General features: G+C 43.6%; 1 protein-coding gene across 1 annotated transcript in view; it reads right to left on the reverse strand.

Annotated features, from left to right (window-relative positions):
- Nucleotides 1–25,766, reverse strand: part of LOC114623178 (scm-like with four MBT domains protein 2) — a gene marked incomplete at its 5' end in the record, with an annotated part of 57,724 nt that overhangs the window by 11,260 nt on the left and 20,698 nt on the right. Inside the window, 5 exons of the mRNA XM_028769858.1 lie at nt 800–1,063; nt 2,084–2,247; nt 3,873–4,048; nt 12,468–12,577; nt 24,166–24,308. Coding sequence (XP_028625691.1) covers nt 800–1,063; nt 2,084–2,247; nt 3,873–4,048; nt 12,468–12,577; nt 24,166–24,308 — 857 coding nt within the window. The remainder of the gene's footprint in view (nt 1–799; nt 1,064–2,083; nt 2,248–3,872; nt 4,049–12,467; nt 12,578–24,165; nt 24,309–25,766) is intronic.

The following is a 25,766-nucleotide window of genomic DNA, read 5'->3' on the forward strand; positions in this document are numbered from 1 at the left end:
GTACAGCAGGACTGGTGACATTACTCAGTTGGCAAAATGCTTGCCATCCAAGTCTAAGGACCTGAGTTTGATCACCAGATTACACATTAAGAAAAAAAAAAGTGGTGGGGTTGAGGAAGTGGAGGCAAGAGGATTCTGGGAGTTGCTGCCCAGACAGACTAACCAACTACTAAGTAAGCTCCAGGCATGAGATTGCCTGCCTCACAATTTTTTTTTTTTATAAAAAAGAAGAAAAAGAGTGGACGGCTCCTAAGAAACTGCATCTGAGCTAGATCCCTGGCCTCTAAGCACACCTATAAACATGCACCCGCCCTACCCCGTTTCTGACGAACCATCTCTGATTAAAATGTGAACACACAGTAAGGAGCACAGTGGGATGCATGCAAGACAGCTCACTGTCGCCACTGGCTTCTGTGATAATGGCACCAAGGACTTTTGCAGCAGTTCATATATCATCTATGGGTTACAGGAGTGCCAAGCATGCTAATTTAATATATTATGATGTGAGAGAGATGTCCCATACAGGAGAGAAAGAAATGGAAAATTCAAGTGTGGAAATGGAACATGTAGAGATGGAATTTGGGGATCCAGAATTAGAGATTGGACCCTCCCCTTCACCTGACCAGAAGCTCTGGAGACACCCAGAAATAAAGACATTATTCCAACCCTGGGAACTCCTATCTGAGAAAATCATTCTTTTGTCCTTGGACTTGGGAATTTTGACAGAGCATCTCTGGTTTTCCTGGACCACAGCCGTAACTCTTCCCCACGTTCTTAAAGATGAACTCTCTGAACTCACCTCTGATTTCTCAAGCCTAACAAGTGGACCCTTGATTCTGTTATTAGAAGAAGTAGTAGTTGGCACTGAGCATACCCTCCGTGCCCTGCCTGCTTTAAGCTGGTGGTTCACAGCCTCTGAATTTTTCCTCAGGGTCACAGCCCTCCGTGGCCGGGCAAAGGGCACCACCTCTGCTGCTGAGGTGTTTGTCTGGTAATCCTGGACTTCATAACTCGTTTCCTCACTTGCAGTGTCCAGGGCATATGGATCGTCCTCTTCAGTTTCCTAAGGGGCAGAGGGATGTGCTTAGTGGGGGTGGGTTGAAAGGGCCTTGAGTGACCACAGTGTGACCCTTACCTATAGCCACACTGCCAGGGCCTGATGCCACTTCATTTCCTTCCCAGAACAAAGCTCCTAACAAGGTTTGTCCACAGAGGCCCCAAAAGAGATCCCATGATACCAAAAAAAAAAAAATCTCCTCACACAGACATCTCCTAATCAGTAGATGAACACGTGCAATTGGTTCTCAGTAGGGAGGGAGGGAGGGAGGGAAGGAGGGAGGGAGTGAGTGAGAGAGAGGGGGGGGTGTGGTTTAATAGGTAAAATGCTTGTCATGCAAGCATGAGAACCTTGGTTTGATTCCCCCAGAAACCATGTGGAAAAGCTAGGAATCAGGAAGGTGGAGCCAGGTGGGTCCCTGGGATTTGTTGGTCAATCAGCTTAGCCAAAAATGGTGAGTTCTGGGAAAAAGGAAGAGACCTTACCTCAAAAACAACAGCAGACAAAACAAAAACTCAAGGTGGACCCTGTCCCAAGGAATGACAACTGAGGTTAACCTCTGTTCTTCACATGCAGGCTTGTGCACACGTGCACACACACACACACAAACACACACCATACCAACACAAAGTTCAAGGCCACTCTGAGCTACATAAGGAAATATTGTCTCAAAACTACAAGGGCTAGGTTATAGCTCAATGGTAGAACGCTTGCCTAGCATGCACAAGGTTGCATCTGATCTCTCGAATCCCCCAAAACAACCAAACAAGGCAGGCAAAAGGGCACGCTGCACAAACCAGACAACATGATTTTGATCCTGGGATCCCACAGTGTGAGGAAACAACAGACTCTCAAGAGTTGTTTCTACCTTCCACAGGTGTAGCACAGCAAGCGTACACCTGCGTTCTCATACTCCCTGTCCTCTCCCCCTCCCCTTCTGCCCTCTGTGTCTTGCTCCCACGTACACATAAATAACTAAAAAACAGACAAAACTCTTCCAGCCAAAGCCCTTTAAGGACAGTGTACCTGCACCGAGCTCACGGGGATGCCCACAGGAGAAATTTTCCGCTTCTTCTGAACATAGATTGATTTTCGTCGTCTCCTTCTCTTGCCTGGTTTTGGTGCACCTTTGATGTTACTGTCTCCAAGTGGATTTTTAATGATCCTCCTTCTTTTTCCATAATAATAGGCTACAGGGAGAAAGACAGTTTTACTGAGAGTATAGCCAATGATGGGTTGGTTCATCATAGAACCATACTGCCCACAGGGAGATCACTGGCCTCACTAGCCCCCATTCTAACCAACAGCTATTTTGATTTGTTTGGGTTTTTTTTCCCCTGCCACTGTACCTCAATTTCCAGTGACAGCAATATTCACTCGGAGGGATCTTAGCCTTTTGAAAATTTGGTGAAATGAGATCCAGAATCATCTTTTAGTTCACTTGCAAGTCACAATGCTGACCCCATCTGCCTTTTGTCCAGGGACTATAGAAGAACCTATTTACAAGGTCAACATTCAAGCCAACTGAAGTCCTCAGTCAGTTACCTTCAGGAGCAGTAGCTGCCCAGTGACTCTTGCTGACCCTTGTACCAAGGTAAGGTATTGTAGGAATGAATAAGGAGGTGTGAGCAGTCATACTGTGAACAGTATCTTGACTGTATTCATACCCCTGGTTCCAACAAAGCAGTTGATATACCACAGGTGGCTGTGGTTCAGAGCACTGACCACACTGTGTGGGTCCTTCAACTCTAGGTGGCTGGAATAGGCTGACATAGCCAACTTCCTTGTCCTAGCCCCAGAACTAGAGATGACTAAGGGGAGATTAGGAAGCTCAGAAGCTGGACACTGGAGTTCTCAGAGCTGGGGATGTCTAAGGTAGATGTTTCTAGAGGCTACCAGGGTAGAAGAAAAAAGTTCTCAGGATATAAGAAATGAACGGCAGTGGGAAGCTGCCTGTGTAATGTCTCTCAGTGTGGTGGGGGACACCAGTCACAAGCATTACAGGTTGGGAAAGTGGGACCAACTCAGAGTCCTGCACAGCAGTGGCAAAGCAAAGGCAGCTAGGAAGGAAGGGAGATGGCTTCTGAATCCTCTGGTGATATGCCTGAGAGTGCTGAGGGAATTATCTAAGCAGAGGAGAAACAGACAGGGTCCTTCATGCAGAAGGAAAACTTCCCAGAGACTTTCCCACTTGGGAGGAAAGAACCACTGGCCAGCATTGAAGGACTCATTCATATCTGTAATTCCAACACAAAGGGCAGTGCAGGAGGAGCTCTGAGAGTGTGAAGCCAGCCCAGGTTACATAGTGAGTTTTAGGCTAGCCTTGGTTACAAAAACAAAAACAAAAAAAAAACAAAAAAACACACACACACACACATCTCAAAAACAAAACAAAGAGAACCCAAAAAAGTATTGTCATTACAAATCCTGGGTTTATACCAGGACAAGAAATTAGTTAGAGTCCATAAAAATGACTAATAATCGATTTATAACATGCTTCTTTCGTGCACACAGCTTAAGAATCAGTTGGTCCTCTAAAGTTCTCACTTCTTTTTTCCTAAAACCTTCTAGTGACAATCCCCTCCCCCATGTTTGCTCCACCCCGTTCCCTTCTTATATCAGGCGAAGACATACATGGATCGGCAACAGCAAATCTTAAAGAGTTCTCCGGGTACTCACATGAAGAACTCTGCAAAGAGTTAAAAATAAAAAACAAGACAAACAAATAGACAACAACCAAACAACCAAATGAACGAGCACCCAGGTGCAGCCCAGATGCGCTCAGGCATGGTGGGTGCCTTTACTCTGTACTCACTGTATTTGGTTTTGGTATAGACAGAACAATTCTCCGGGCAGGTGTCAGAGATCAACACAGGACTGAATAGGTTCCGACAGCATTGCAGCTTGGCACAAATTTGGTGGCAGAAACTCAACACTTGGTCTGCTCTCTGCACAATCTTGACCATGGCCCTGTATATTTTGCCTCGGTATCTGGACAACAGCAGACAGGGTAAAAATGTGAGTTCATTTCCAGACTGTTGACTGGCAGGTGTGCCTAACCTTTCGGCACTGTGACAGATAACAGATACTGTCACCTACCAAGTTCACACTTGAGAACTGCACATGAAGCTATTTGTTTTTTTTTTAATCCACTTTTCCAATGGCATGATGGTATGGAGAGATGGCTCAGAGCCTCTCTTAGCATTGGCTGCACTTCAGAGAATGAAGGCTGGGTTGCCAGCACCCACAAGGTGGCTCACAGCTATCTATAACTCTTGTTCTAGAGGGTCTTACCCCCCCCTCTTCTGGCCTCAGAGGGCATTGCAGGCATATGGTACACAGATGTACACACAAGCAAAACACCTATACACATAAAATAAAAATACATATTTTTGAAAAGAAAAATCGCAAAGTTTCAAGTAAGTTTGTGATTTAATGTTGGGCCTCATTTATAGCTTTCCTGGGGTGCATGCAGATTACAGGCCCGGGGCTGGAGACACACAGCATTGTTAAGGTTTGAATCTGAGGTGTCCCCTAAAGGTGTGAGATGTATGAATGCCAGCCTTGGGGGCTTTGGGGAAACGACTGCATCATGAGGTGTCTATTGATCAGCAGAGTGACTTCTCAGTTGATTCATAAGTTGATGGCATTACTGAGAGAAGCTGGAGACTTTGGGGGCGGGGCCTAGGTGGAGACAATGAGTCACTGGGATATGCCTCTATTTTGTCCGTGGTCCCTTTTGCTCATTTACACAGTCTCCATGAGGTGAGTGGCTCTGTGCCACTATGCTGCTATGCCACAGACTAAAACTTCAGAATCTCCAAGCCCAAACCAGGGCTTCCTCTCACACCCTCCTTGGGGTGGACATTCTGTCACCTCAACAGCAATAACAAAAACAGACCAGCTCAAGTGTACTTCCAAAGCAAGATTCTATTTTCTAATAACAGGGCACTGTGTGTGGCTTCGATTTTCTCTTTCTACTTTCTTATCATCTCATTGGGAATAGGTTGGAGAATTATTCTCTGGTGGGCACAAAGAGCATGGTAATAGTACTGAACCTAAAGATTTCTGTGTGATGGATTCTCACCATGTTATACATAGCCTCACAGCCTGGCTTAGGGTGGCATAGTCTATAGTATGGTAGGGTACGGTACGGTGAGGTATGGTACGGCACAACCTAGATCTAACCATCATGGTCCTCAGAATGAAGCCAATGAGATCCAATGGGTATTCTTTAGTTTTTGAAAGGGTAAGTGCATACTAGATAGTGAATATGCTTTGAAAAGCTATGCAAAGTCAAACCATTGAAAATGACATCCTTTATCAAGATAGCACAGCGAGTTGTTGAAATGGGGGACAATCTCCATAGTTTCTAAATGGCATCTGCGCAGCATGGTAACCAGACAAGGTCCCAATCAAGAGAAGCATATTTAAAAAACAAAAATCCTGTAAAATCATCCTTGTACTCGAGAAGTCCTGGGACTAGGGAACACCAGCAGCTTCAGTTCCCACAAAAGCAAAGTGACCAAAGCAAGCTACCATCAGTGATAGGCTTCTGTATGGTAGAAGTCTCAAAGGATCCATACAGAACAGCAAAGCCCTTCCCCATATCCTGATCGTTAGGGTAACCATCTCTGTCTCTGTCCAGGCTGCCAGAGTGACAGGTGGCTCCATAAAGCCGCTTCTAGAGGCATCATCTACTCTTGTCCTGCCCACCGTGGTTTTAGTTCACTCTCCAGAGAGAAGTGCAACCAATCCTTTCTTGAAATGTGTACTGGGGACCCAAATCTCAAACAGATGAGGTAACAGAGCCCAGAGGACATGTTCAAAGGATGGATACTCTAAGATAAGGACACCATTATGTTCAAAATCGGTAGGTAAAACTCTTGATTCAGGGATGGAGTGATGGATGACCTGGCAGTTAAGAGTGGGAGCTGCTCTTGCAGGGAACCCACCTTCAGTTCCCAGTACCATCAGGCAACTTACAACCCCTTGTAACTCTTGTTCCAGCATGATCCAGAGCATCTAGTCATCATGGGCACCTGCATTCATATGCACATATTGCCCTGTCCAAGTATGCACATATTGAAGGCAATAAAATAACGTTCTTAAAACCTTGATCTGGATCACAAAGACAGATGTGATCAAAATAAAGATGGGGGGGGAAGAAAGCTACCAGGTAAATTTAATCATTCAATGTCTTCCTGAAGTCCCCAGTGTTTTCCCTAAGAAGTCATTCTTCAAAGTCTCAACAGCAAAACAAGCAAACTCTGACTTGAAAAGGTAGTTGGAATTTATTCTCCGGCCTTTCATATCCCAGCATCCCTGCCCTCTTTCCTCTTCAAACCCTCTGATGTGTGAGGTTGGCTTTCTGTATAGTAAGAGCTCACATCAGTGCTTTGTAGACAAAGCCATGCTTTAAATCTGATAGCTTTGCTATCAATGTTGATTTATTTCCCTAGAACCTTCATGAACCTTCTGTAGAGAGCTAGCTCTCTCTGTGGCCCAGGCCAGCTGCTGGGGTGCCCTTTGAAGGGAGAAGGTCCTACTTTCTACTGTTGTTGCATTTCATGACAAGAATAGCCCACTCTGAGAACATGGCACATCCCCACGTTTCCGGGAAGCAGGGGATATAAACTTTTTATGGGTACAGTTTTTTCCCTGGTAAGTTTTGTCTTTACCTGTTTGTGGCCCTCCAACTCTGCTTGAAAGACCTTGGTATCAAGAATCTTAATTCTCTTAGACATGACACCAAGAGCAGGAGAAATGTGAACACCAGGTCAGATACCAAAATGGGGAAGGAGAACTCAAAGATATGGCATGTGAATTTCCCAAACCTACAGTGAAGAGGCATATCAAGAGACACAGGCAGAGCGGGGCCACTTCCTGTGGCCAAGGGAAAAGCATCTCTTTTCCCTCCCCATGTCAAGGCAGGTTCCCTGGATACAGGAGCTCTTTCTTTTGTCTTAGTAATGTTTAAAAGTGAGCGCACAAAGTTAGGGGCTTTATTAAGACAACCGCATACATACGTCATCATACTGTCTTATAATGAAGCGAGTGCTTTACTAAAACCTCCCATAATTTGGAAAAGCCCATCTAAATGTACTAAATAAGAATTAAATCATAGTCAAATAATGATTTTTCCACCACATGTCTGTTTAGATGGTGGAGGTGGAAGGACTGAGCAAGGAGGGTAGAATGTCTGGGGAGAGGGCTATAACCCAACAAGACACTATTACTCTGGGAGTCTAACTGTATCAGTTCAGGGCATGGTACTGCAGGCACACAGTATTCAGCCATGGCTCAGAGTCTGTCTTAACTGTGCAGAGTTGCCAAAGCCTCTCCTAGGACAGCTCCTACTTAGCCATCAACTGTGGAGGAAGCAAAAAGGGAGAGGTGATTGGGTTCATGATAATCAAGTTTGCCTCTCTAATCTCAGAGCTGCCCATAAGATACCAATGGCAGGAAGACCTGCAGGTCTCTGGACACAAGGTCCTTCCTTCCTAAACTGCTTCTTACCTGGTGTGTTTACACCAGGTTTCCTGCTGTCAGAGGCTGGGGCTGCCAATGTGACAAGGCCAGGGTGACACTCCAATGGTGGGCCAGGACAAGAGTCTGGCTACAGTCACCTCTGGCTGGCATCTGAGAACCTGGGGAAGAGGGCCCTCTCCCAGGCCAGGTACAAAGCAAATATCAGTGTCTAGAGAAGAAGCAAGAGCATAGCACAAACACTGTATAAGAGTCACAGAAAGCTATTCTTAGGGTCTTACTGCTTTAAACCCCAGTCGTAACACAGAAATGATGACACACACATAGAGAAAAGACACACATACTGTAACACACAAACACACACACACATGCACGCTGCTACAGTTGAAGCCAATGGCCCCAAGCTTGTTAAGCAAGGGTCTCCCTGAGCTATATCTCTAATCCACTCACTGCTAACACTCACTCACATCCCCAATGGAGTAAGCTCCTCCGTCGGTCAGGGACTGGCTTGTGTTCAGTTCATCAGGTGTATTTCTAGGAGTGCAAATTATGACACCCTAAGCCAGGCAAGTAAGAATTAACAAATGGGCACAAGTCTCTTACAGTGAACATCCTCTCAGTTTGAGAATCCCTTTTCTCGGATTCCTACAGGATGCTGCAGGATTTTCGCCTTCTGTTTATAACATACAAGCTTGGGAAATATCCAAAGGAGACAAGATGGTAAGGACTCACAAAGCTAGCCACCAACTGTGGAAGAGGCCAAAGTACTCTACAAAGTTAGCACAACTCCCAGAAAGACAAAGTCCGATGTAGCCCTCCTGCTTCTGCCTACAAGATAATAAGGAGGGGCAAACCTGCAGCAAAAGCCAGAGCGGTGGAGGATCTGTAGATCTTCAACCCAGCTTCCCCAAAACAGGCTCAAAACCATTCAAAGAAAGGATAAGATAAAAAGCAACTTTACAATAGGCTGGAAACATTTCAGTGTTTCTGGATGGACAATTGTTTTAGAGTCAGCTAAAGCAGAGAGTAAAATTCCCTGGAGAGATGGGTCAGCGGTTAGGAGCACTGACTGCTCTTCCAGAGGTCCCGAGTTCAATTCCCAGGGACCACATGGTAGCTCACAACCATCTGTAATGGGATCCGATGCCCTCTTCTGGTGTGTCTGAAGACAGCTACAGTGTACTCATACATATAATAAATACTAAAACAAAACAAAGCCTCAGAATAATGTAGGTAGCTTGGAATATTACATTTATCAGAGGGAAATTTCCTGCTACAAAATGTCTGTAATGAATGTTGTCAGAATATATTTTCCCCTTGTCAGTAAGGAGGTCCAGTTTTCAGTCAGGTGCCCAGGAACAATGATAAAGCAAACATCTTACAGGTTGTCCAAACCCTGCAACCATTTCCTTAGTAGTGTGAAAGGCAGGGTTGATGGGAAAGTAGAGAAAAATACTGACAGACCCCTGCATGGGATCATGCTGGGTTTCATTTTATTTACATGTCAAAGATCTTCTAGAAGACACCTTTATCTTGTCAGAAAAAGCATTCTTTATTCTTTGAGAAAAATACACACACACACACACACACACATACACACACACACGAACAGCACATGAGGGAGGGAGAGAATTCACTCTCTGGTACAGCCACAGGTAAGTTGTTCATATATCTATAAATATCTTCCTACCCAGGAGCCTTTAAGCAACGCTAATGAAACTCCCAGGGTCATGAAGCTAGAGGAGGCCCAGGAGGAGACGGGAGGAGACAAGGAGGAGGGAGAGGAGGAGGTAAGAGTAGCTGATCACTAGCTGGGAAGAAGGGGATCTGAGGAATGGGTGGGGGATAAGAACATGGGGGAGGGGAACACAATCAAAACACCTTATATACATGGATGAAATGTCACAATGAAACTAGTTAGTATGTATAATTTATGTATGCTAATAAAGACATTTTTAAAAGAAAAAAAACAAAACAGTGAGCAATCACAGAGGTCAAGTGACAACAAGCACTGTCCCCCTGGGGAAGGGGCTATCCCAGGCTCTCAGCTCCTGGAGACACTGTAACATTACAGTTCAGCTCAGACAATGAATGTGGCTACAATCTCAAAGCCCAGGTCTAACCTCTGCTAAATTAATTCATTCACAACAGAGACTGTGCCTGTCTCTCAGTGCCCTGTCTTTCAGTGCAGGGGAAGAGGCTGTCTCACTCTCCAATCATCTCCCATTTGCATGGAGAAAAGCACAGCCACGTTGTCAGGATCTAGAAAGTTATCTTTTGCCATGAGAGGCAAAGAGGTAACACAGCAGACAGGGTTGTCACCGGGGCTCCTGCTGACAGTATGCTGTCATCATTAGCAGCTGCTTAGAGGAGATGCTATGATCAGGCAAGGAGAAACCCTGTGCAGACAGGCATTTCCTCCTGAGAAGATGCCTTGTAAGGTTTTGCTGAGGCCCTCCCTGCCATCCTTGATAGAGGAGGTAATATGTTGCCTTTGTAATGGAGCAGGTTGGAAAGCAAGGTGTCTGTTTCAATTCTATCAGGCTGGATTTAATAAAAGCTCCCATCGACTCGGTAACATGAAAATAAGTGCAAACACTTGCAAAATGAACTCTTCCTGTCAGGGAATAAGTTTCAGGCTGATTTAGGAAGAGCAGTGCTTTTAATGAGATTTAAGATGTTTGTGTTCTGGTTATTTCCATAGCCCCCTAGGTGCCTCTGGGATATAGTGAATGGTACAGGTAAGTTTGAAAGCGGAAAGCAAGGATTTCTCTACCTAAACACTTACTAGAGTCACCCTAATAGGATACTAGATAAAAATGCTGTTACAGCAGACACGCCTCCCCTTATAGAGACCATAGAATATGGAATAATAAAAGGAAAAAACTTGCTTTGTTTCTTCTGTGCTATGGGTGAAGCTAATATAAGTGTTTCTTGAATTAATGCCATGCAATTTTGCCTGTTGTTGCCTTTCCTCTTAGGGAAAATAAACCTTCTCCTTATCATCCTTTAGGCCCTCCCCTTGTGATTGGGCAGGGCATTAGTAGACCATAAATAACTTTTACAGAATTGAAGATGACATGGCTGATCTAAACAGACACCAGGGATGCTGAGTGGGTAGCTGACGAGAAACTGTTCTACCAGCCTCATACATGGTACCGAGAAGAGTCAGTAACCAAGGAAATGATAGTGGCCATGCAACAGTCCCCATCATAGCTTAGACTGAATGTGATGCTGCATACCTGCAACCCCAGCACTTCGGAGGTATGAGCAGGAGGATTAGAAGTGTAAGGTCATCCTTATATCTCTATGGCTCCACATGGAAAACCATGAAAGGTGGTTAAGCCTTCTCAGAAACTAAGCAACACTTAGCACCAGAGTAAGGGACTTTTCCTGGGGCCTCCTCTATAACCATGAGCAAACATGTCAGTATGTCTGCTCTCCTTTTCACAGACGGACAAATGTAAAGCCTTCAACCACACCTACTCAAGAAACTGAGACAGGAGGATCTCAAGTTCACATACATGGCAAATCTGAGCACCTCATCTGTGTGAGATCTGCCACATACTAAGATTTTAAAAGGCTGGGATGCCTAACGGAGGCCCTGGCTCTGACAATCTTACCACAAAATAGGAAATAAAGAGAGAAAGAAGAAGAAAGTGAGGGAAAAGCGAAGCCTTGTCATCCTCCTAGTTCCAAATCAAAGAAGAAAGTTGGGTAATGACACGTGAACCCAGCACTCATGGCCATTCCATTTAACGGAAGCCAAAGGGACGTGTCAGTTTCTTCAACCTTTAATTATTTTTCTATTCCAAACAGAGATTTCATTTGGTATGAATGGGTCACGATAGCAAATACCGAGAGCAGCTGACGAGCATCCTGCAATGGCTGACAGGAAACATCACTTCTATCTAGGATTTTCTCCTTTCTAGTAAGTCACCCATTGGCTTACAAACACAAGTTTTGATTCTGAATGTTTAGCCGTTAAAAGGTATTATTAATTAAGGGGCAGGAGAGATGCCTCCATTGGTAAAATGCTTGCCTTGCAAGCCCAAGGACCCGAGTTCAAACTCTAAAAGCCATGTAAAGAAGCCAGATGGGTGATGCATGCTTGTCCTCCTCAAGCTGGGGACATGGAAACAGGAGGATCTCTGGGGTTTGTTGTTCAGCCAGCCAGCCAGCCTACTTGGCAACTGTAGAAAAATGAGAGCCTCTGTTTCAAAAAAAAATCTGAATGTCATATATGGGTGTTTTTTGACCTCCATACATATTTATACACACATACCTGCACATTATATAATGTGCACACATATACATACAAATGTGTATGCAAGAACACTAGTTAATCAAATCTGCATTTCATATTAGTAATCTTAACGCTTAAGGCAGCTCAGTATATAGCAGGAATGTCACTGTTACAACTTGGATGTGAAATGTCCTTCACGGGACCATTTATTAAGCATTTGGTCCTTAATAAGTTCTATTTTAGGAGATGGCAGAGACTTCAGAAGGTGGCACCAAGCTGGCACAGATAGTTTGCTGTTGGACTGTCTTGGAAGATGATCCCTAATTAGCTCATCTCTCTTTTCTCCTGTCCACTATGATGTTAACAGCCTCTGCCATAAAGTCCCCCTGCCATGACACAGACCTGGAAAGGGAGACAGGTGAGCATGGGCTGAACTTGAACCCAAGAGGAAAAAATAAATCTTTGACTCCCTAAATTGCTTTTATTAAGTATTTTGTTATGAAGATACTAAAACTAACCTAGGCAGAAAGTCTACACATAGCAAATGGAGCTGGGATGGAACAGCTCCATTTTGTCTCTGTTTTCCTGGGAAATAACAAATCAAGGAGTGAGGAGTTTTGAAACAGTAGAAGAAGTATGACCAACTCCCTGCTTCCCAAAACTGAGGACACTTACTTTGCCTTGAGCACCTCCTCCTGGCAATCCCACTCTGGATCTTCCAACAGCTGTAATTCTCTCAACACCCTCCCGGGCTTGTAGGCTGCATTGGTTAACATGGTAAGAATCTGTTGAGAAGAAGACACCACAATGAAGCCCAACTGTGTTAAACTCCTGTTGAATTTAACAAGGATGTGTTGATGGCCCTTGACAAGGGGTTTTCATTAAGTGTGGCAGGTTCTGATGATGTGTGATAGAATTCTCTGTGGGGGAACAGGGAACTAACTATCTTGGAAACATAAAACCTAGCCATGCTGGCACACACACAAAAAAATGGCTCAGTGGTTCATAGTAGGTAATGCTCCTGAAGAGGACCTGTGCTTGGTCCCCAGCACCCATAGCTAGCAGCACACAACTGCCTGCAATTCCTACTCCAAGGGATCCAACACCCTCTTCTACCTTCCACAAACATCTGTATCCATGTGCACATCCCTGAAATGCAACTAATTAAACATAAAAATTAATCTTGTACTTTTGTTTAATGTAACCAATGAAGCAAGCAATGTGTTTGAAGGAAGTCTGCAAATACATCAGATACCTGTAACGAGTGTAATAAGTTCCTAAAAATCTGATAAGGGCTCAATTTATGAACATTTGACAGTGTTCTTGGGTATGTGTTGTAAGCAGTAGTCTGGACCACTTAATACCATCCAATGTCATATTTCTCCAAATAACACACTCGTTTCCAATTTTGAAGTCCAAGGAAATAATGTGTTGACTGCCTACAGCAGAGTGCCCAGAATGACTACATCCATCCTAAGAGCTAAAGGAACAGGTTCTAGGGAAGTGAGGTATTCCTGGTAATTCTCACTGTGCCTATTTACCAAAACAATGGAGGAACCTAGAACCAACCCTGAGCACTGGCCTCTCACTAAGCAAGTCATGATTTACTAAATTTTTTGTGTGTTTTTAGAGACAGTATCTCTTATAGCCAAGGCTGAACTTGAACTCTGATCCTCCTGCTTCTACTTCTCACAGGCTAGGTTTTCCAGGAATGTGTTACCATGCCTATATGACTCTTCACATTCACAAACTGCCATGTGCCAAGCCCCTGTTACCCATATATGTTAAGCAATATGAAGAAGTGAAGCAGGAAATCAGCTATTAAATTCCACAAAATGGCAATCTGTGGCAGCTCCTTGGCATGCTAGTGATACAGACAAGTAGGAGAATTACATGGTATTGCCCCTCCTTAAGTTTAGCCAAGTCCAGAAAAGGTAATAATCAGGTTGAAGGCACACTCTGCATGTGTGGGGACAAAATACAACTGAGAGTGAGAAAAATCGTTCCAAGATGAGTGAGAACAGGCATTACTGCCATGATGTCTGTTTTGGGTGGAAATCAGTCAACGTGAAGGAGAAGACAGGAGCATATTCAGAAAACTATCGACCAGGATGGATACACCCTAAGGACCTCTAAAAACATGAAGCTTTCTCATATTACTTAAAGGGATTGACCTTTCATTTTATACTATGCATGGAGAGGGATGTGGCTGTGTTGGAGAATGCCTGTCACATCAATATGAGGATCAGAATTTGAGTCCCAGCACCTGCAGAGTCAGTTGGAATGGCAGGCACCCATAAGCCCAGCACTAGGAAGGCAAAGGCAGGCAGATCCCAGGAACTTGTTTGCCAACCGGTCTAGACAAATTGGTGAGTTCCAGGTTCCAGGTCTTGGGACTCAGACTCAAAAGCTAAGTTGATAGAGGAAGATACACAAAGATGACTTTTGGCCATCACATGTACTCACACATGTATGTGCATACATCTTCCATACATGTATACAAACATACAATTCACATCTCCTCCCCCTCCCCCCAAAAAAAGAAACAAATTTTATTATACAGTTACTATGGCAATACACTTTGTCCCATGTGACACTCTGCTTTGTTCCAAGGGCCCTGACTATCCCCAACAAGGCACATTTGAACCTAGCGACTAAATGGAACAAGGCAATGCAGACAGTTGTGGGACATTTTGTTTTTCTGCATTAAAACAATCATCTGATTTTTCTATTGCCGTCAGTACAAGTTAAGAAACTGAGCTTAAAAATAAATCTAATTAGAGTTGGCTGCAGTAACACGTAAAGTATTTATCATAAAGCAATAACATTTGAGTTGGTTCTTTTCATTGCGACTAGCGGAGAAAACCCCAGAGCTACGGTGTCATTTGCTGCATATCAGAATGCATTTTGTGACTGTGAACAGAACCAGAACATGCCTTCCAGAGTTTATTTCAGCCTGGAAACAAGCAGCAATTAAATTTGAAAAAGCACCCGATATTGAATTTTTTTTTCTCGTGGCTTTTCCCAATACCAACCCATTTGTGTTCAAATTCAACAAAGTCTCTCTAAAATGTTAGAGCACTGATATGCACAGTGGCTGTGTCCATGATTGCCAAAGAAAATATGGATGTCTCATAAATAGAACGAAGGAGTGGGGGCTGGAGTGATTGCTCAGTGGTTAAAGTGCTAGCCAGGTAGTATAAAGACCCAAGTTTGGATCCCCAGAATCCACATAAATGTCAGCTCCATGTAGCGGCCCACCTATGAGCCCAGCCTCATAAGAGAGAGAGAAGATCCCAGAGGGACCTGGCTGGCCAGACTAGCTGTATAGTAAGGGTTTGATTGTGAGGTGCTGTTTTCATAAATAAGGCAGAAGAGCTGATAGAAGATTCCTGATATGAATCTCTGGCTTCCACATGTAATCCAGCACACATACAAACATGCATATATGCATATGCACTCTTAAATATTAACACACAAATGAAAGAATGAGAACTAAGTTCTTACTTAGATAGCTGTTATCACTGGGCAGAGTTAAACCAAATGACTTTGCCTTGCAAACTATCAGACTATAATTCAGTATGTTTTCCATAAGAAACTAGAAATAAGCATGAATCCTCCCTCAGCTAAGGAGACTAACAATCAAGTTCTAAGCAACTCCACTTGAAAATGCACACCACAAAGCACAAGCATTGGCATTTGGTATGATGAGAACATGCTCTCATCAGCAAGCTCCTCTCCAATGGGTACCACAGAAAAGCCATGGCCTCTCTAGTCTGGGATCAAACCTCAGTTAGGACTTTGGGCAAGATGACTTTCTCCATTTGCACGTGGAACACTTACACTAATCTGGTCATTTCCCCTACAGCTGCTACCACACAGAGTGCAGCCTCTGTGACCCCACAAGGACAGGCTGCTGACACTTATTCCCCTTCTCACTTTATTCCTGCCACATCAGCTGGCGACTGCAGAAAGCTGTCTTAAGGGCTGTTCACTCCTCTTGCAATGAGTTGGATCTGTAAGGCCCCAAAAGGCCTAGGTGTTAAAGGGTTGGTCCCTAGTACTAGGCAGTACTGAGAGGTAGTATAATCGTTAGGTCACTAGGAGCATGTCCTGGAACAATATGGACAGGATGAAGGGATCCTAGTCCTGTCTTTTTTCTCTTCATCACTTTGAATCACTGAGGTGAACAGCTTTCTTCCACCATGTGATCCCTGCCATGATGGGCTACCTCACTAACGAACCCAAAGCAACTGGATCAACTGAATTGCAACTGGGACCTGCAGCAACTCTAGAGCCAAAATATTATTCTTTCAATATGTCAATGGCCTCATCTACGCTATAGTAATGGAATATGACAATATCCAGATAACTCATTCTTTCTCTCTCGTGTCTTCCTTTCAAAAGTCCCACCATAGAAACCTCTTTTGAGCACCTGCCACACAATACCACGTTCCTTCCCTGATGATCAGCCCTGTAACTGATCACTATACTGTTAGAAAGCAGGGACACCACGCTACCATAGTCTCTATAGCTAGAGCTATGAATGGAAGTAGCACATGTCTTATAGATTCCTTAAAAGATTTTATTCAGTAATATAACGGGATATTCCCTCCACCTCTGCTACATTTTACAATAGAACTCAGTAATTTGGGAGGAGCTAATGTGGGAGGAGAGGAAGAGGAGGAGCTAAGAGAGGAGAGATGTAGGAGCCATGGAGAACCACTCGTGGGTCCATAACAGTCCTGGGTAACGATTTATATCATAAGGTTAGATATTGAGAAACAACTCTAACTGTGTGAGCAAATTGTTAATTGAGGATTTCTAAATATATATAAAGCCTTTGGATAATAATTAAGCTTTAGAGTTTCATTTCTACCGGGTACCGCGTGGATGGCGGGATGGCCTGGGCTCAGCCAAGCATTGTGGAGACAACATGGGAGACTGGCAGAGCCATCTCCCACGCTGGCATCTCGTGGGTGCCAGGGCCGGTGCTTCTGGATGGTCAGAACCAAGCAGCTGCAAGAGTGCACCACTGCTCTTGACCTCATGCCTTGCCTAGTCAGGAACATGGCAGCCCCATACCAACAAGCTAGTTTATATTACCCTTAACGCAGTAAATGTCAATATGGACCCAGACGTAAGCTCACTGAAAATTAATGACCAATTTATTCAAAGAGTTTTTCTGAGCCCATATAATGGGGTGAATTGAGGTCCAGGAAGGAAATAGCTTTGAATTCAAATCATCATTGCTACAAAGTCCTCCTCTATGGTACAATTGGAAAGTTCAATGAGTATATCATGTCTTCCATATGGAACAACAATACCACAGAAGCAAAAGCAGCTTGCACTTTTCTTTAGTTGTGTTTCACAGACATTATCAGGCATCCAACAGATGCCTATGTCACAAGCTGTACATGTGCATTATCCTGGAAAGGCTCACCCAAGCCTGCTGCACTATTCTTAATGGGTTGATGCTCAACATGAACTTCTAGCAGAAGCAGCACAAGCACAGCCGAACACCATCAGAAGGCACGTGTGTGCCTCTGCCTTTGATTCTGATGGGTGACTAAGTAGGGTGCCCCTCAACAAGGTCTTTCCTCTTTCTGGTGCCATTGGGAAAAGTCATTACTTGAAGAGACTCACAACAGGTGCTGAGAGTGAGTGAGTGTTGAACAGTTAGCCCCAAATGAGACATTTATTAGGATTCTCTACAAGGCTCAGTAATACTGTGTAAGGGGAAGAGAAAGAATCTAAGAATGGAGAAAAAAGTAGTATTGTGGAATGCTGTCTTTGGGGAATGCCAGAGCCTTTGCATTCATTAACATTTAGCAGCTATGATCACCTAAATGACACCTGCATAAGATTAGGACCAGAATGTTTCATTATGGAGTAAGGGATGCTACATGAGAAGCCCTGGCACTCACTGAGGATTTGTGGGTTAGTTAAAGGTTGCTGGGAGAAAACCCATTTTTTTCCCATGGTTCAGCCATGAATAAGTTGCCCATGACCCTGTAATCTACCTCTCACCCACATTACTATAAGTAAACCTAATTCATTGGTTAAAAAATTAAAGTAGAAGAGAGTAGTTGAGAAGAGAAAGCGTCAGTAAAAAGGGAGATGGACTAGTTGGACATATTCAGGGATATGTATCATCAAAATATATTAAATATACATATAAAATGTCATAATAATGGCCATTATTATTTAACAGATGCTAATAAAAAGCATTCAGTAATACAAAGGCATCCCTGTCTCTTTAATTGTAATTTCTGTTTCAATGATGGATATGATTTAACAGCCATCTTCATTCCATCAGCTCCACAAATAGACTGCTATTTGGCTTCACACACTGGGGATGGAGAGATAGACAGTAAATCATGAGATAGACATAAGTATTTGATAGACAGTAATGACAGTAAGAGATGGTAGACAAATACCATGATAGATAACAAATAGGTAGGTGGATAGGTATACATAAGTAGCTATAAATACATAATAGATACACGGTGATGATAGATGAGAGAGATCTGGAGGATAGAGAGTGAGGAAGAAGACAGATGTAAGTAAGATCAATGTCATAAGCATAATGCAGCTGGATGATGGATGGATAAATGGATTGATGAACAGGTTGACAGGTGATAACAAAGACAGATTAAAAATATAGGTAACAGGTAGGTACACATGGGAAAGGATAGACAAATAGATCAGAAGATATAGAAGTTAGATACTATAAAAAGAGATGATACACAGACAGATGAGAGATATGCAGGTACATAGGTCGGTGGCAGATAAGGAGACAGAATACCCAGTGGGATATGTAGATAGCCGAGCAGGTTAACTAGACAGTATGGAATATATCTTTATTTCTTAGATCAGAAGAAAGATGATGCCCATCTTGGTGGATCCAATGTGCACCACCACACTTAGTCTCTTGATGGTAGTCATGCCTACAAGTCTAATCACATTTCTAGCAACCTGAACGCCCTGCTATAGAAAGCCACACAGCAAGGAAGCATACAACCACAGAGGCTCATCACAACCAAAGAAGTGATACACTCACAGAGGTTCATCATGTCCAAAAGCTTCCTACAGGTACAGGATTTGGGACCCTTTCTCCTAAGAATTAGGTAGCAACAGAAGAGAGAGGGAAGGACAGATTGTGATATTTTAAGTTCTAATAGTATATTTACAATGTGTCTATTTCCCTCTATTTAAATTTTTTTCTTTATCTCTAGAGTCCAGGCTGCCAAAGAAGCGAGGTCATACCTCTGCAGAGCTTATGTGAACACAGAGTGACAGGCAGCTGAATACATCCAAATGATTCGGAGAGCACAGAAAGGGACTCCAGGGGACTTCCCATTTGGAATGACATGCTTCTCTTTTTGATAAACACAAGGGTTACAGCTTGGTGGATATTCTGAGCCAAATGACTTCTAAAGGAAAACACAGATTTCCCCAACTTCCAGGAGTCACATTGGTATTCCACATTCACAACCCGAACAGTCTCTTTAAAGACAAAGGTGTCATTATTCACCATACTGAGTGCTTTCAGAGTCATTTCTGCCAGCAGCTCCTGGCTGGTCCAGTCCCAGTTCATCATGAGAATTTGAGAAACTCATTCCATGACACAATGACATGGCTCATCAGAGAAGACATTCTGCTTCTCTAGTTTCATGTCCCCAAGTGATAGCTGGCTCTCCACTTAATATGAGCATATGCACACACCTCCAGTATCACAATAGAAACCAGATGCAAGAGGTAAACAGATTTATAGGATGGTTCAAGATACCAGTAGTCTTAGAATAATCCTGCATACATCCAAGAATTGTCCATCTCTCATATTTGTCCTTGGCACACTGGGGAAGGCATGACAGTGGAATGATTTGAGTCCCAATCGAAATGAATGGTCCCAATCGGCACTGATTTGACTGGGCATGCAGGTTCAATTTATGACAAAATGCCATCACTATTATCCATCTCTGATAATTCTATGGTGTCCATAAAATGGCCCAGAACTTAAGGTATCGTCAGAAGATTTGATTTGGTCTTTAACATCAGAAGGTCAAGACCTTCTCCAGGTGATACGCCAACTTGAGTTTACTTTTAGGGGATGTGCAGAGTTGAATGGATTCTAGTTCCAGCTTATTTAAAACTATCTTCTCTCAACACCATCTCCGAAGTCACACACTCAGTCAGGGATGCCTCTCTGAATCCCTACAAAGCCCACTCAAATCCAATATCCAGAAAACAAGCTGATGCAGGCTTTAGCTACCATTTTCCAGACACTTCCTTCTCTGTCACATAGAGACCCCTCACACATCTCTCAAGACCCCTCTCCTCAGCTTGCTGTTAGCCTTTCCAGACACCAGCTCTCCATCCACCTACAGACACTATCTACGTATAGCAGACCAGATGGGAGAGAAAACTTCCATTTCACATTTTCTGAAGATACAAAAGTGTTTAATTTTCCAATACTGCCGATGGCTCGGAAAAGCAGTATACTCTGTCTCTGCTTCAATTACCTCGTTCTCTTTAAGCAAAATGAAATTTGAAGCCATGCAGAGGCTCTGGTACCAAAGGAAGAGCATTAGCATAAATATTGGTTTGGTGGGACTCACATTTTTCTTGGACTCACAGAGCTGAAGCGCTTGCTTTTTATTTACTTATTTTCCTTCCATCTTGCTACACATTTTTAGCTATCAGCAAAACCCAACTTTTGTCATCAGAAAACTGCTTCTAGCTAGGCTTTTAAATTTGTCGCTGGCCATCTATCAGAAAGTGATTAAGAATAACAACCTTTGACTTAAACAAAATCATTTAATCAGGTAAAATAGCCTACCACTAAAGAGTGACGGAAGCTAAGGTGGTGTTGTTGGTGAAGGTAGCTAGTAGATATTGGAGAGTCTTGAGTTAGCAACCAGAACCTGTCATTCGAATCAGGCCTGCAGGCACCAGTAAAGGAATAGGATCACTCACTGTGTCTTTGTTAGGATTGGTGACCCTGACTTGTCAATCAATACCAGGCACTAATATAGGCAAACAACTTAGACCACCTTAATCAGCCACAGTCCAATCAATGCTTAGAGCCCTGTCAGACCAACGGATAGTAATTCTTACCTTATATTGAAATGGAAATTCTTGCCTTCTCTTGCCTGGATTTTTTTTTTTTTTTTGAATCATGTTTCCTGTATGTAGGAGTCTATCTTCCCTGCCAATTTTTCTGGTCAGATTTAACTAGCGATCCTACTGCCTAACCTAAATAACATTGACGTATTACCAAATAAGCTTTCCTGGCTTGTAATCGCCATTTCTCTTTAGCTAGACATGTGTCATCTTTAGGATCCATTCATCACTTGATGTGGACAGAATGAATCCTCTTTGGTTACCAGACCTAAGGCTAAGCCATACTCAAAGAAGCTGTTTACAAAATGTAGCTTCAGAGATGGGGATAAAGCTCAGCCTGCCTAGCATGCACAAAGTCCTGGGTCCAATTCTCCGCATCACACAAACTGGGCATGGTGGTGTAGGCTGTAATCCCAGCACTGGAGAGACAGAGGCAGGAAGGGCAAAAATTCCAAGTCATCCTCAGCTATGTAGGGAGCTTGAAGCCAGCCAGGGATATATAAGACTCTGTCTCAAAAACAAACAAGCAAACAAACAGGCACATTACCTTCAACGTGCTGCTAGTGGAGGACCGGGTCTGTCAGTTAGGCCTGTACTTACTGTGTCTGACTTTGGAGGTCTGAGACCTAACCATTTATATGCAACATTCCTGCACTTCCTGCCCTCCCTCCCCAGCTCGCTGATGCTCTGGGCCTCCACATGTTTTCCCTTTCTCTGAAGCACATGGCTGTTTGACTTCCCTGCAGTCTCCTGAAACACCGATCCTATTCCAGAGCATCTGTGTGTGCACTGGGGATTCACTTGCTCACGCTCCTTCTGTGTGTTTTTCCCTCTTTAACAAAAGGCTCACTCAAGGTTGTGACTTGAAACAGCCTATTTGACTAAGAAATAGCCAACCTGTCAAATGTTCCTAAATAAATAACCACTGTAGATCTGTCCATGTTTCACAGGTTTCTCCTAAACGTTTTGCATTCCCTCAATACAGATTCATTTCTAAATACACAGAAGTTTTTGACAACCAATGGCCTGGAAAATCAAACATCTTCCAACAGCTCTGATGACCTTTCTCTTTAGGAAAAAATGGCATTAAAACAAAAAAGGTAGGCAGGTAGCTTACTCAGTAAATTGCTTACTACATAAGTATACCGATATATGTTTGAACCCAAAGCGCCCATTAAAATAAAACAGACAGACAGAGGGGGTGCAGGGAGGAGACTGGGCATGGTGACACACATTCATAATCTAAGAGCTGGGAAGGTAAAGACAAACGGATAGACAGATTCGTGATTCTGGTCAGCCAGTTGATGTAAATCGCTATAATTCAGGCCAGTGTGATAGTTGCAGTCTCAAAAGGTAAAGTGGAAAATGACTGAGGGACACACATAAAATTGACCTCTGGGGGCTGGAAAAACGGCTCAGTGATTACGAGCCCTGACTGCTCTTCCAGAGGTTCTGAGTTCCATTCCCAACAACCACTTGGTGGCTCACAACCATCTGTAATGGGATCCGATGCCCTCTTCTGGTGTGTCTGGAGACAGCTACAGTGTACTGACATGCATAAAATAAATCTTAAAAAAAAAATTGACCTCTGGCCTCAATACACAGATGCCTACATAGGCATCCGCTACAAAGTGGAAAAGTGCGCGCACACAGAAACACGAAGATGCTCTCTGTGGAGAGAATCATGCCAGCCAGCCTGGTGTCACTCTGAGAAAGCCTCAATAGTCCCAACTGCTCAGAACAGCAAAGCCATCTGCTCACAGCTTCCCCTGAGCTCATTGGTTCCACAGACAATGAAACTCCAGACAACCCTGGAGCCTCTTGGGTTTTATTCATAAAATACAACACAACCTTGTACACATTTTACACCTAGAAAAAGCCTAGCATCTTGATCCAGCCAGGCCTGACCCGTTTGCTGGACTCATCTGTGAATGCCTGCTCATTCTGTGAATTAACATTGTACTTACTCATCTCTGGCAAGTCAAATGTCACCTGCCATATTTTTGTCCCCTCCCCCTTTCCCTCTGCTCTCAGAGTACCATGCTCTCCTCTCTCTTTAGCCCACCCCTAGGTTTGGCTCATATAATTTCCCCACAACTGAATGGGAAACTCAGATAGTCAAAAGCCTAACATGGCTGGGTTTTAATCCAGTATTTCAGATAGTACCTGGCTCTTAGAAGCTGCCACAAAAACAATTGTTCAATGGATAAATGGACAGTGTAGCCACAGAATTTTGTTTTAAAAAGCATTCATCATAGCGTAGCAGCAATAAAAAAGTCACACTGGTGTCCTTTTTTAAAGAGAGATCCTGAAGAGACTCTACTGTGCAGGGCAAGAGTAGAGCATTATTCCTAGAAGAGTCCAGAAACTATTCCATCATTCCAGTGGGGCCGCCAGATACCACTTGCAGCTGGACCAGTCAGTGAGGTAGAAGAACCTCTAATGTCCACTTACATCCTTCAGGGTAGCCTGTACTCTAGGTCACCTCCCCAAACCGAAAAGAAATGGGAAGTATCTTCTAGGAGATGAGTGGCCTGGGCTTTGCCTAGTCTAAGCCACAACACAAGCCTCATGAACACACAGAGACTCAGCAGAGTATTATTATTGTCTGAGGGAAGGTACCAGGCAGGCATTGTGGAGGGAGAGGATGGCCAAGATACCAGCTGGGCTGGAGGTATCTAGCACCCAGGAAGCTCTGGGTGAGACACTATCACTACATTAAAAACTTGAGTGTTGGTGTACAATTTAAATGACAAATCTGGGGGGTGGAGGGAGGGGGAGAAGAATTCTAGGTCATCATTGGATAGACAGTGAGTTCAAGGGCAGCATGGCATATATGGAAATCTGTCTTTAAAAGGGAAATAAAAATAAAAGATGCCAGTCACTTTATCCTGCCTTATGAGGTCCCTCTTGCTTGCCCAAGGTAGCTTCTTCTTTGAAACACTTAATCTAATGTTGAGTGCTCAAGACACATACTCATTCTCCTGTTCTCTGAGAGCACTTCATTTAAGTCTATCTCAACATATCTCCCTAACTCATGTGGGGGAGAAGCATATTAGACCATGAGTCTCACATGGGCAGGGATGTCACTTGTCATCTTGGAATCTCTATTAGAGTTCCATCCCCAGAGATGAGATGTGCTTTGCCAAACGTAAACTAAACTGAACTGAGTTGAAGGACTGAAAGATCTGCTCTAGAAACTGAACACTACGTAAAGCTCCCACTAAGACGGTTCAGATGCCCTTACCTCCTTAAGCACCAGCACGCACTTGCCAGGTCCCACTGTCTGAGGTAGCTCGGAAATCCTTCCTTTGTTCAGGAATGGACCTGAGAAACAGCGGTGGTTGATGAACAGCTGTGGACAGCAGTACTCCTCATCGGCAACTCCTGCTGGAATAGAACGGTACAGTGGGATGTTGGGAATTGCCGCATCATGACTTATGGGGCTGACAAGACCTGTGCTGGATCCACAGATCTCATTTTGACTGATGAAGAATCTGGAGAAGAAACAGACTCTGAATGGTCATCGCTTCCCTGAGAGCTAGTGCTGTTGTGACTCTGATCAAGCGTTCTAACTTCAGTTTGAAAGTGTGACAGAGAGAAGCATGGTTTTCTTCTTGGAGAAAGGTGTCCTGTGTGCTAACATCAACACATTTTCAGATCTGTTGCACTATCTTAAGACACTGGTTATTTTTCCCACTATGTAAATGTAGACTTTTCTGTGGCTTATATAGCATCTAAGATACAGAAAGAAACAGACTCCAACATTGACAAACATTGTCCTACAGATACGATCCCCTGTACATCCTATTCCAGTAACTTCCCTCATTTCCCATAGACAGTGGTTCTCAAGCTTCCTAATGCTGCAACCCTTTAGCACACTTCCTCATGTTGTGGTGATCCCCACTCATAAAACTGTTTCCATTGCTACCTCATAAGTGTCCTTTGGCCACTGTTATGAATCTTAATGCAAATATCTGTGTTTTCCAATGGTCTTAGGTGACCCGTGTGAAAGAGTCAATCGACCCCTAAAGGGGTTGTGATCCTCAGGCTGAGAATCCAGTGTCTTAGAAGTATCCGTCACACTGAATATATTTATCATTCCCATTCGAGTTAATCAACTTTAGTGCTCAACACGAGAATGCGTGCAGCAAGTGAGAGATATCTGGGATCGTCATGAAAACATTCCCTGGATGGTTTTCTATCACATTTTGTTAGTTTGCTTAAGTTTTGTAGAGCCACAAGTCAATAAACAGCAAATTTTGCCAACAAACTGAAAATGCTCCATTTTCACATGCATACATGATTCTAACCTTTTATGGACATGCCACAATTTGTCATTTCTCTTAAAAACTCTTAGCTGTTGCTACTTTTTTAGAGGTTCCAGGAATGATTTAAGGAATGCACCTTCAAAAGCTGACTTTAACATATGGGCAAGAGACCTGCATAAGGCAGAGTGGACATAGAACTGACTTCTCCATCCAGCCACATACCTACAGATGTAAAGTTGACCATACTGTTCCCCACAGTGATGAACCTACTGACGTTCCCAACAGCATCATGTCAGAACTGCTGTTCCACATCCAGGCCAACTAGGCACTGCTAGACTTTTCCATATTGACAGTGTAACGTAGAGAAAATTACCCTTGCAGGGCTTGAACTCCCAACCTTTGAATACATTCATTCAGCAGGGTATGTTGGTCTCTGGGTCTACAACCCAGACTAGTGTGGGACTCACAGGTCTTCTGCTATGGGATCCCAGGTGCTGGAATAGCAGGTGTGCACAACCACATCCAATTCAAGTAAAATTTCTTGGTGTTTATGAATACAGAATAATGTCTCTCTTTG

This window comes from Grammomys surdaster, unplaced genomic scaffold (assembly GCF_004785775.1).
Source record: "Grammomys surdaster isolate TR1022 unplaced genomic scaffold, NIH_TR_1.0 194, whole genome shotgun sequence".
Classification (NCBI taxonomy): domain Eukaryota; kingdom Metazoa; phylum Chordata; class Mammalia; order Rodentia; family Muridae; genus Grammomys; species Grammomys surdaster.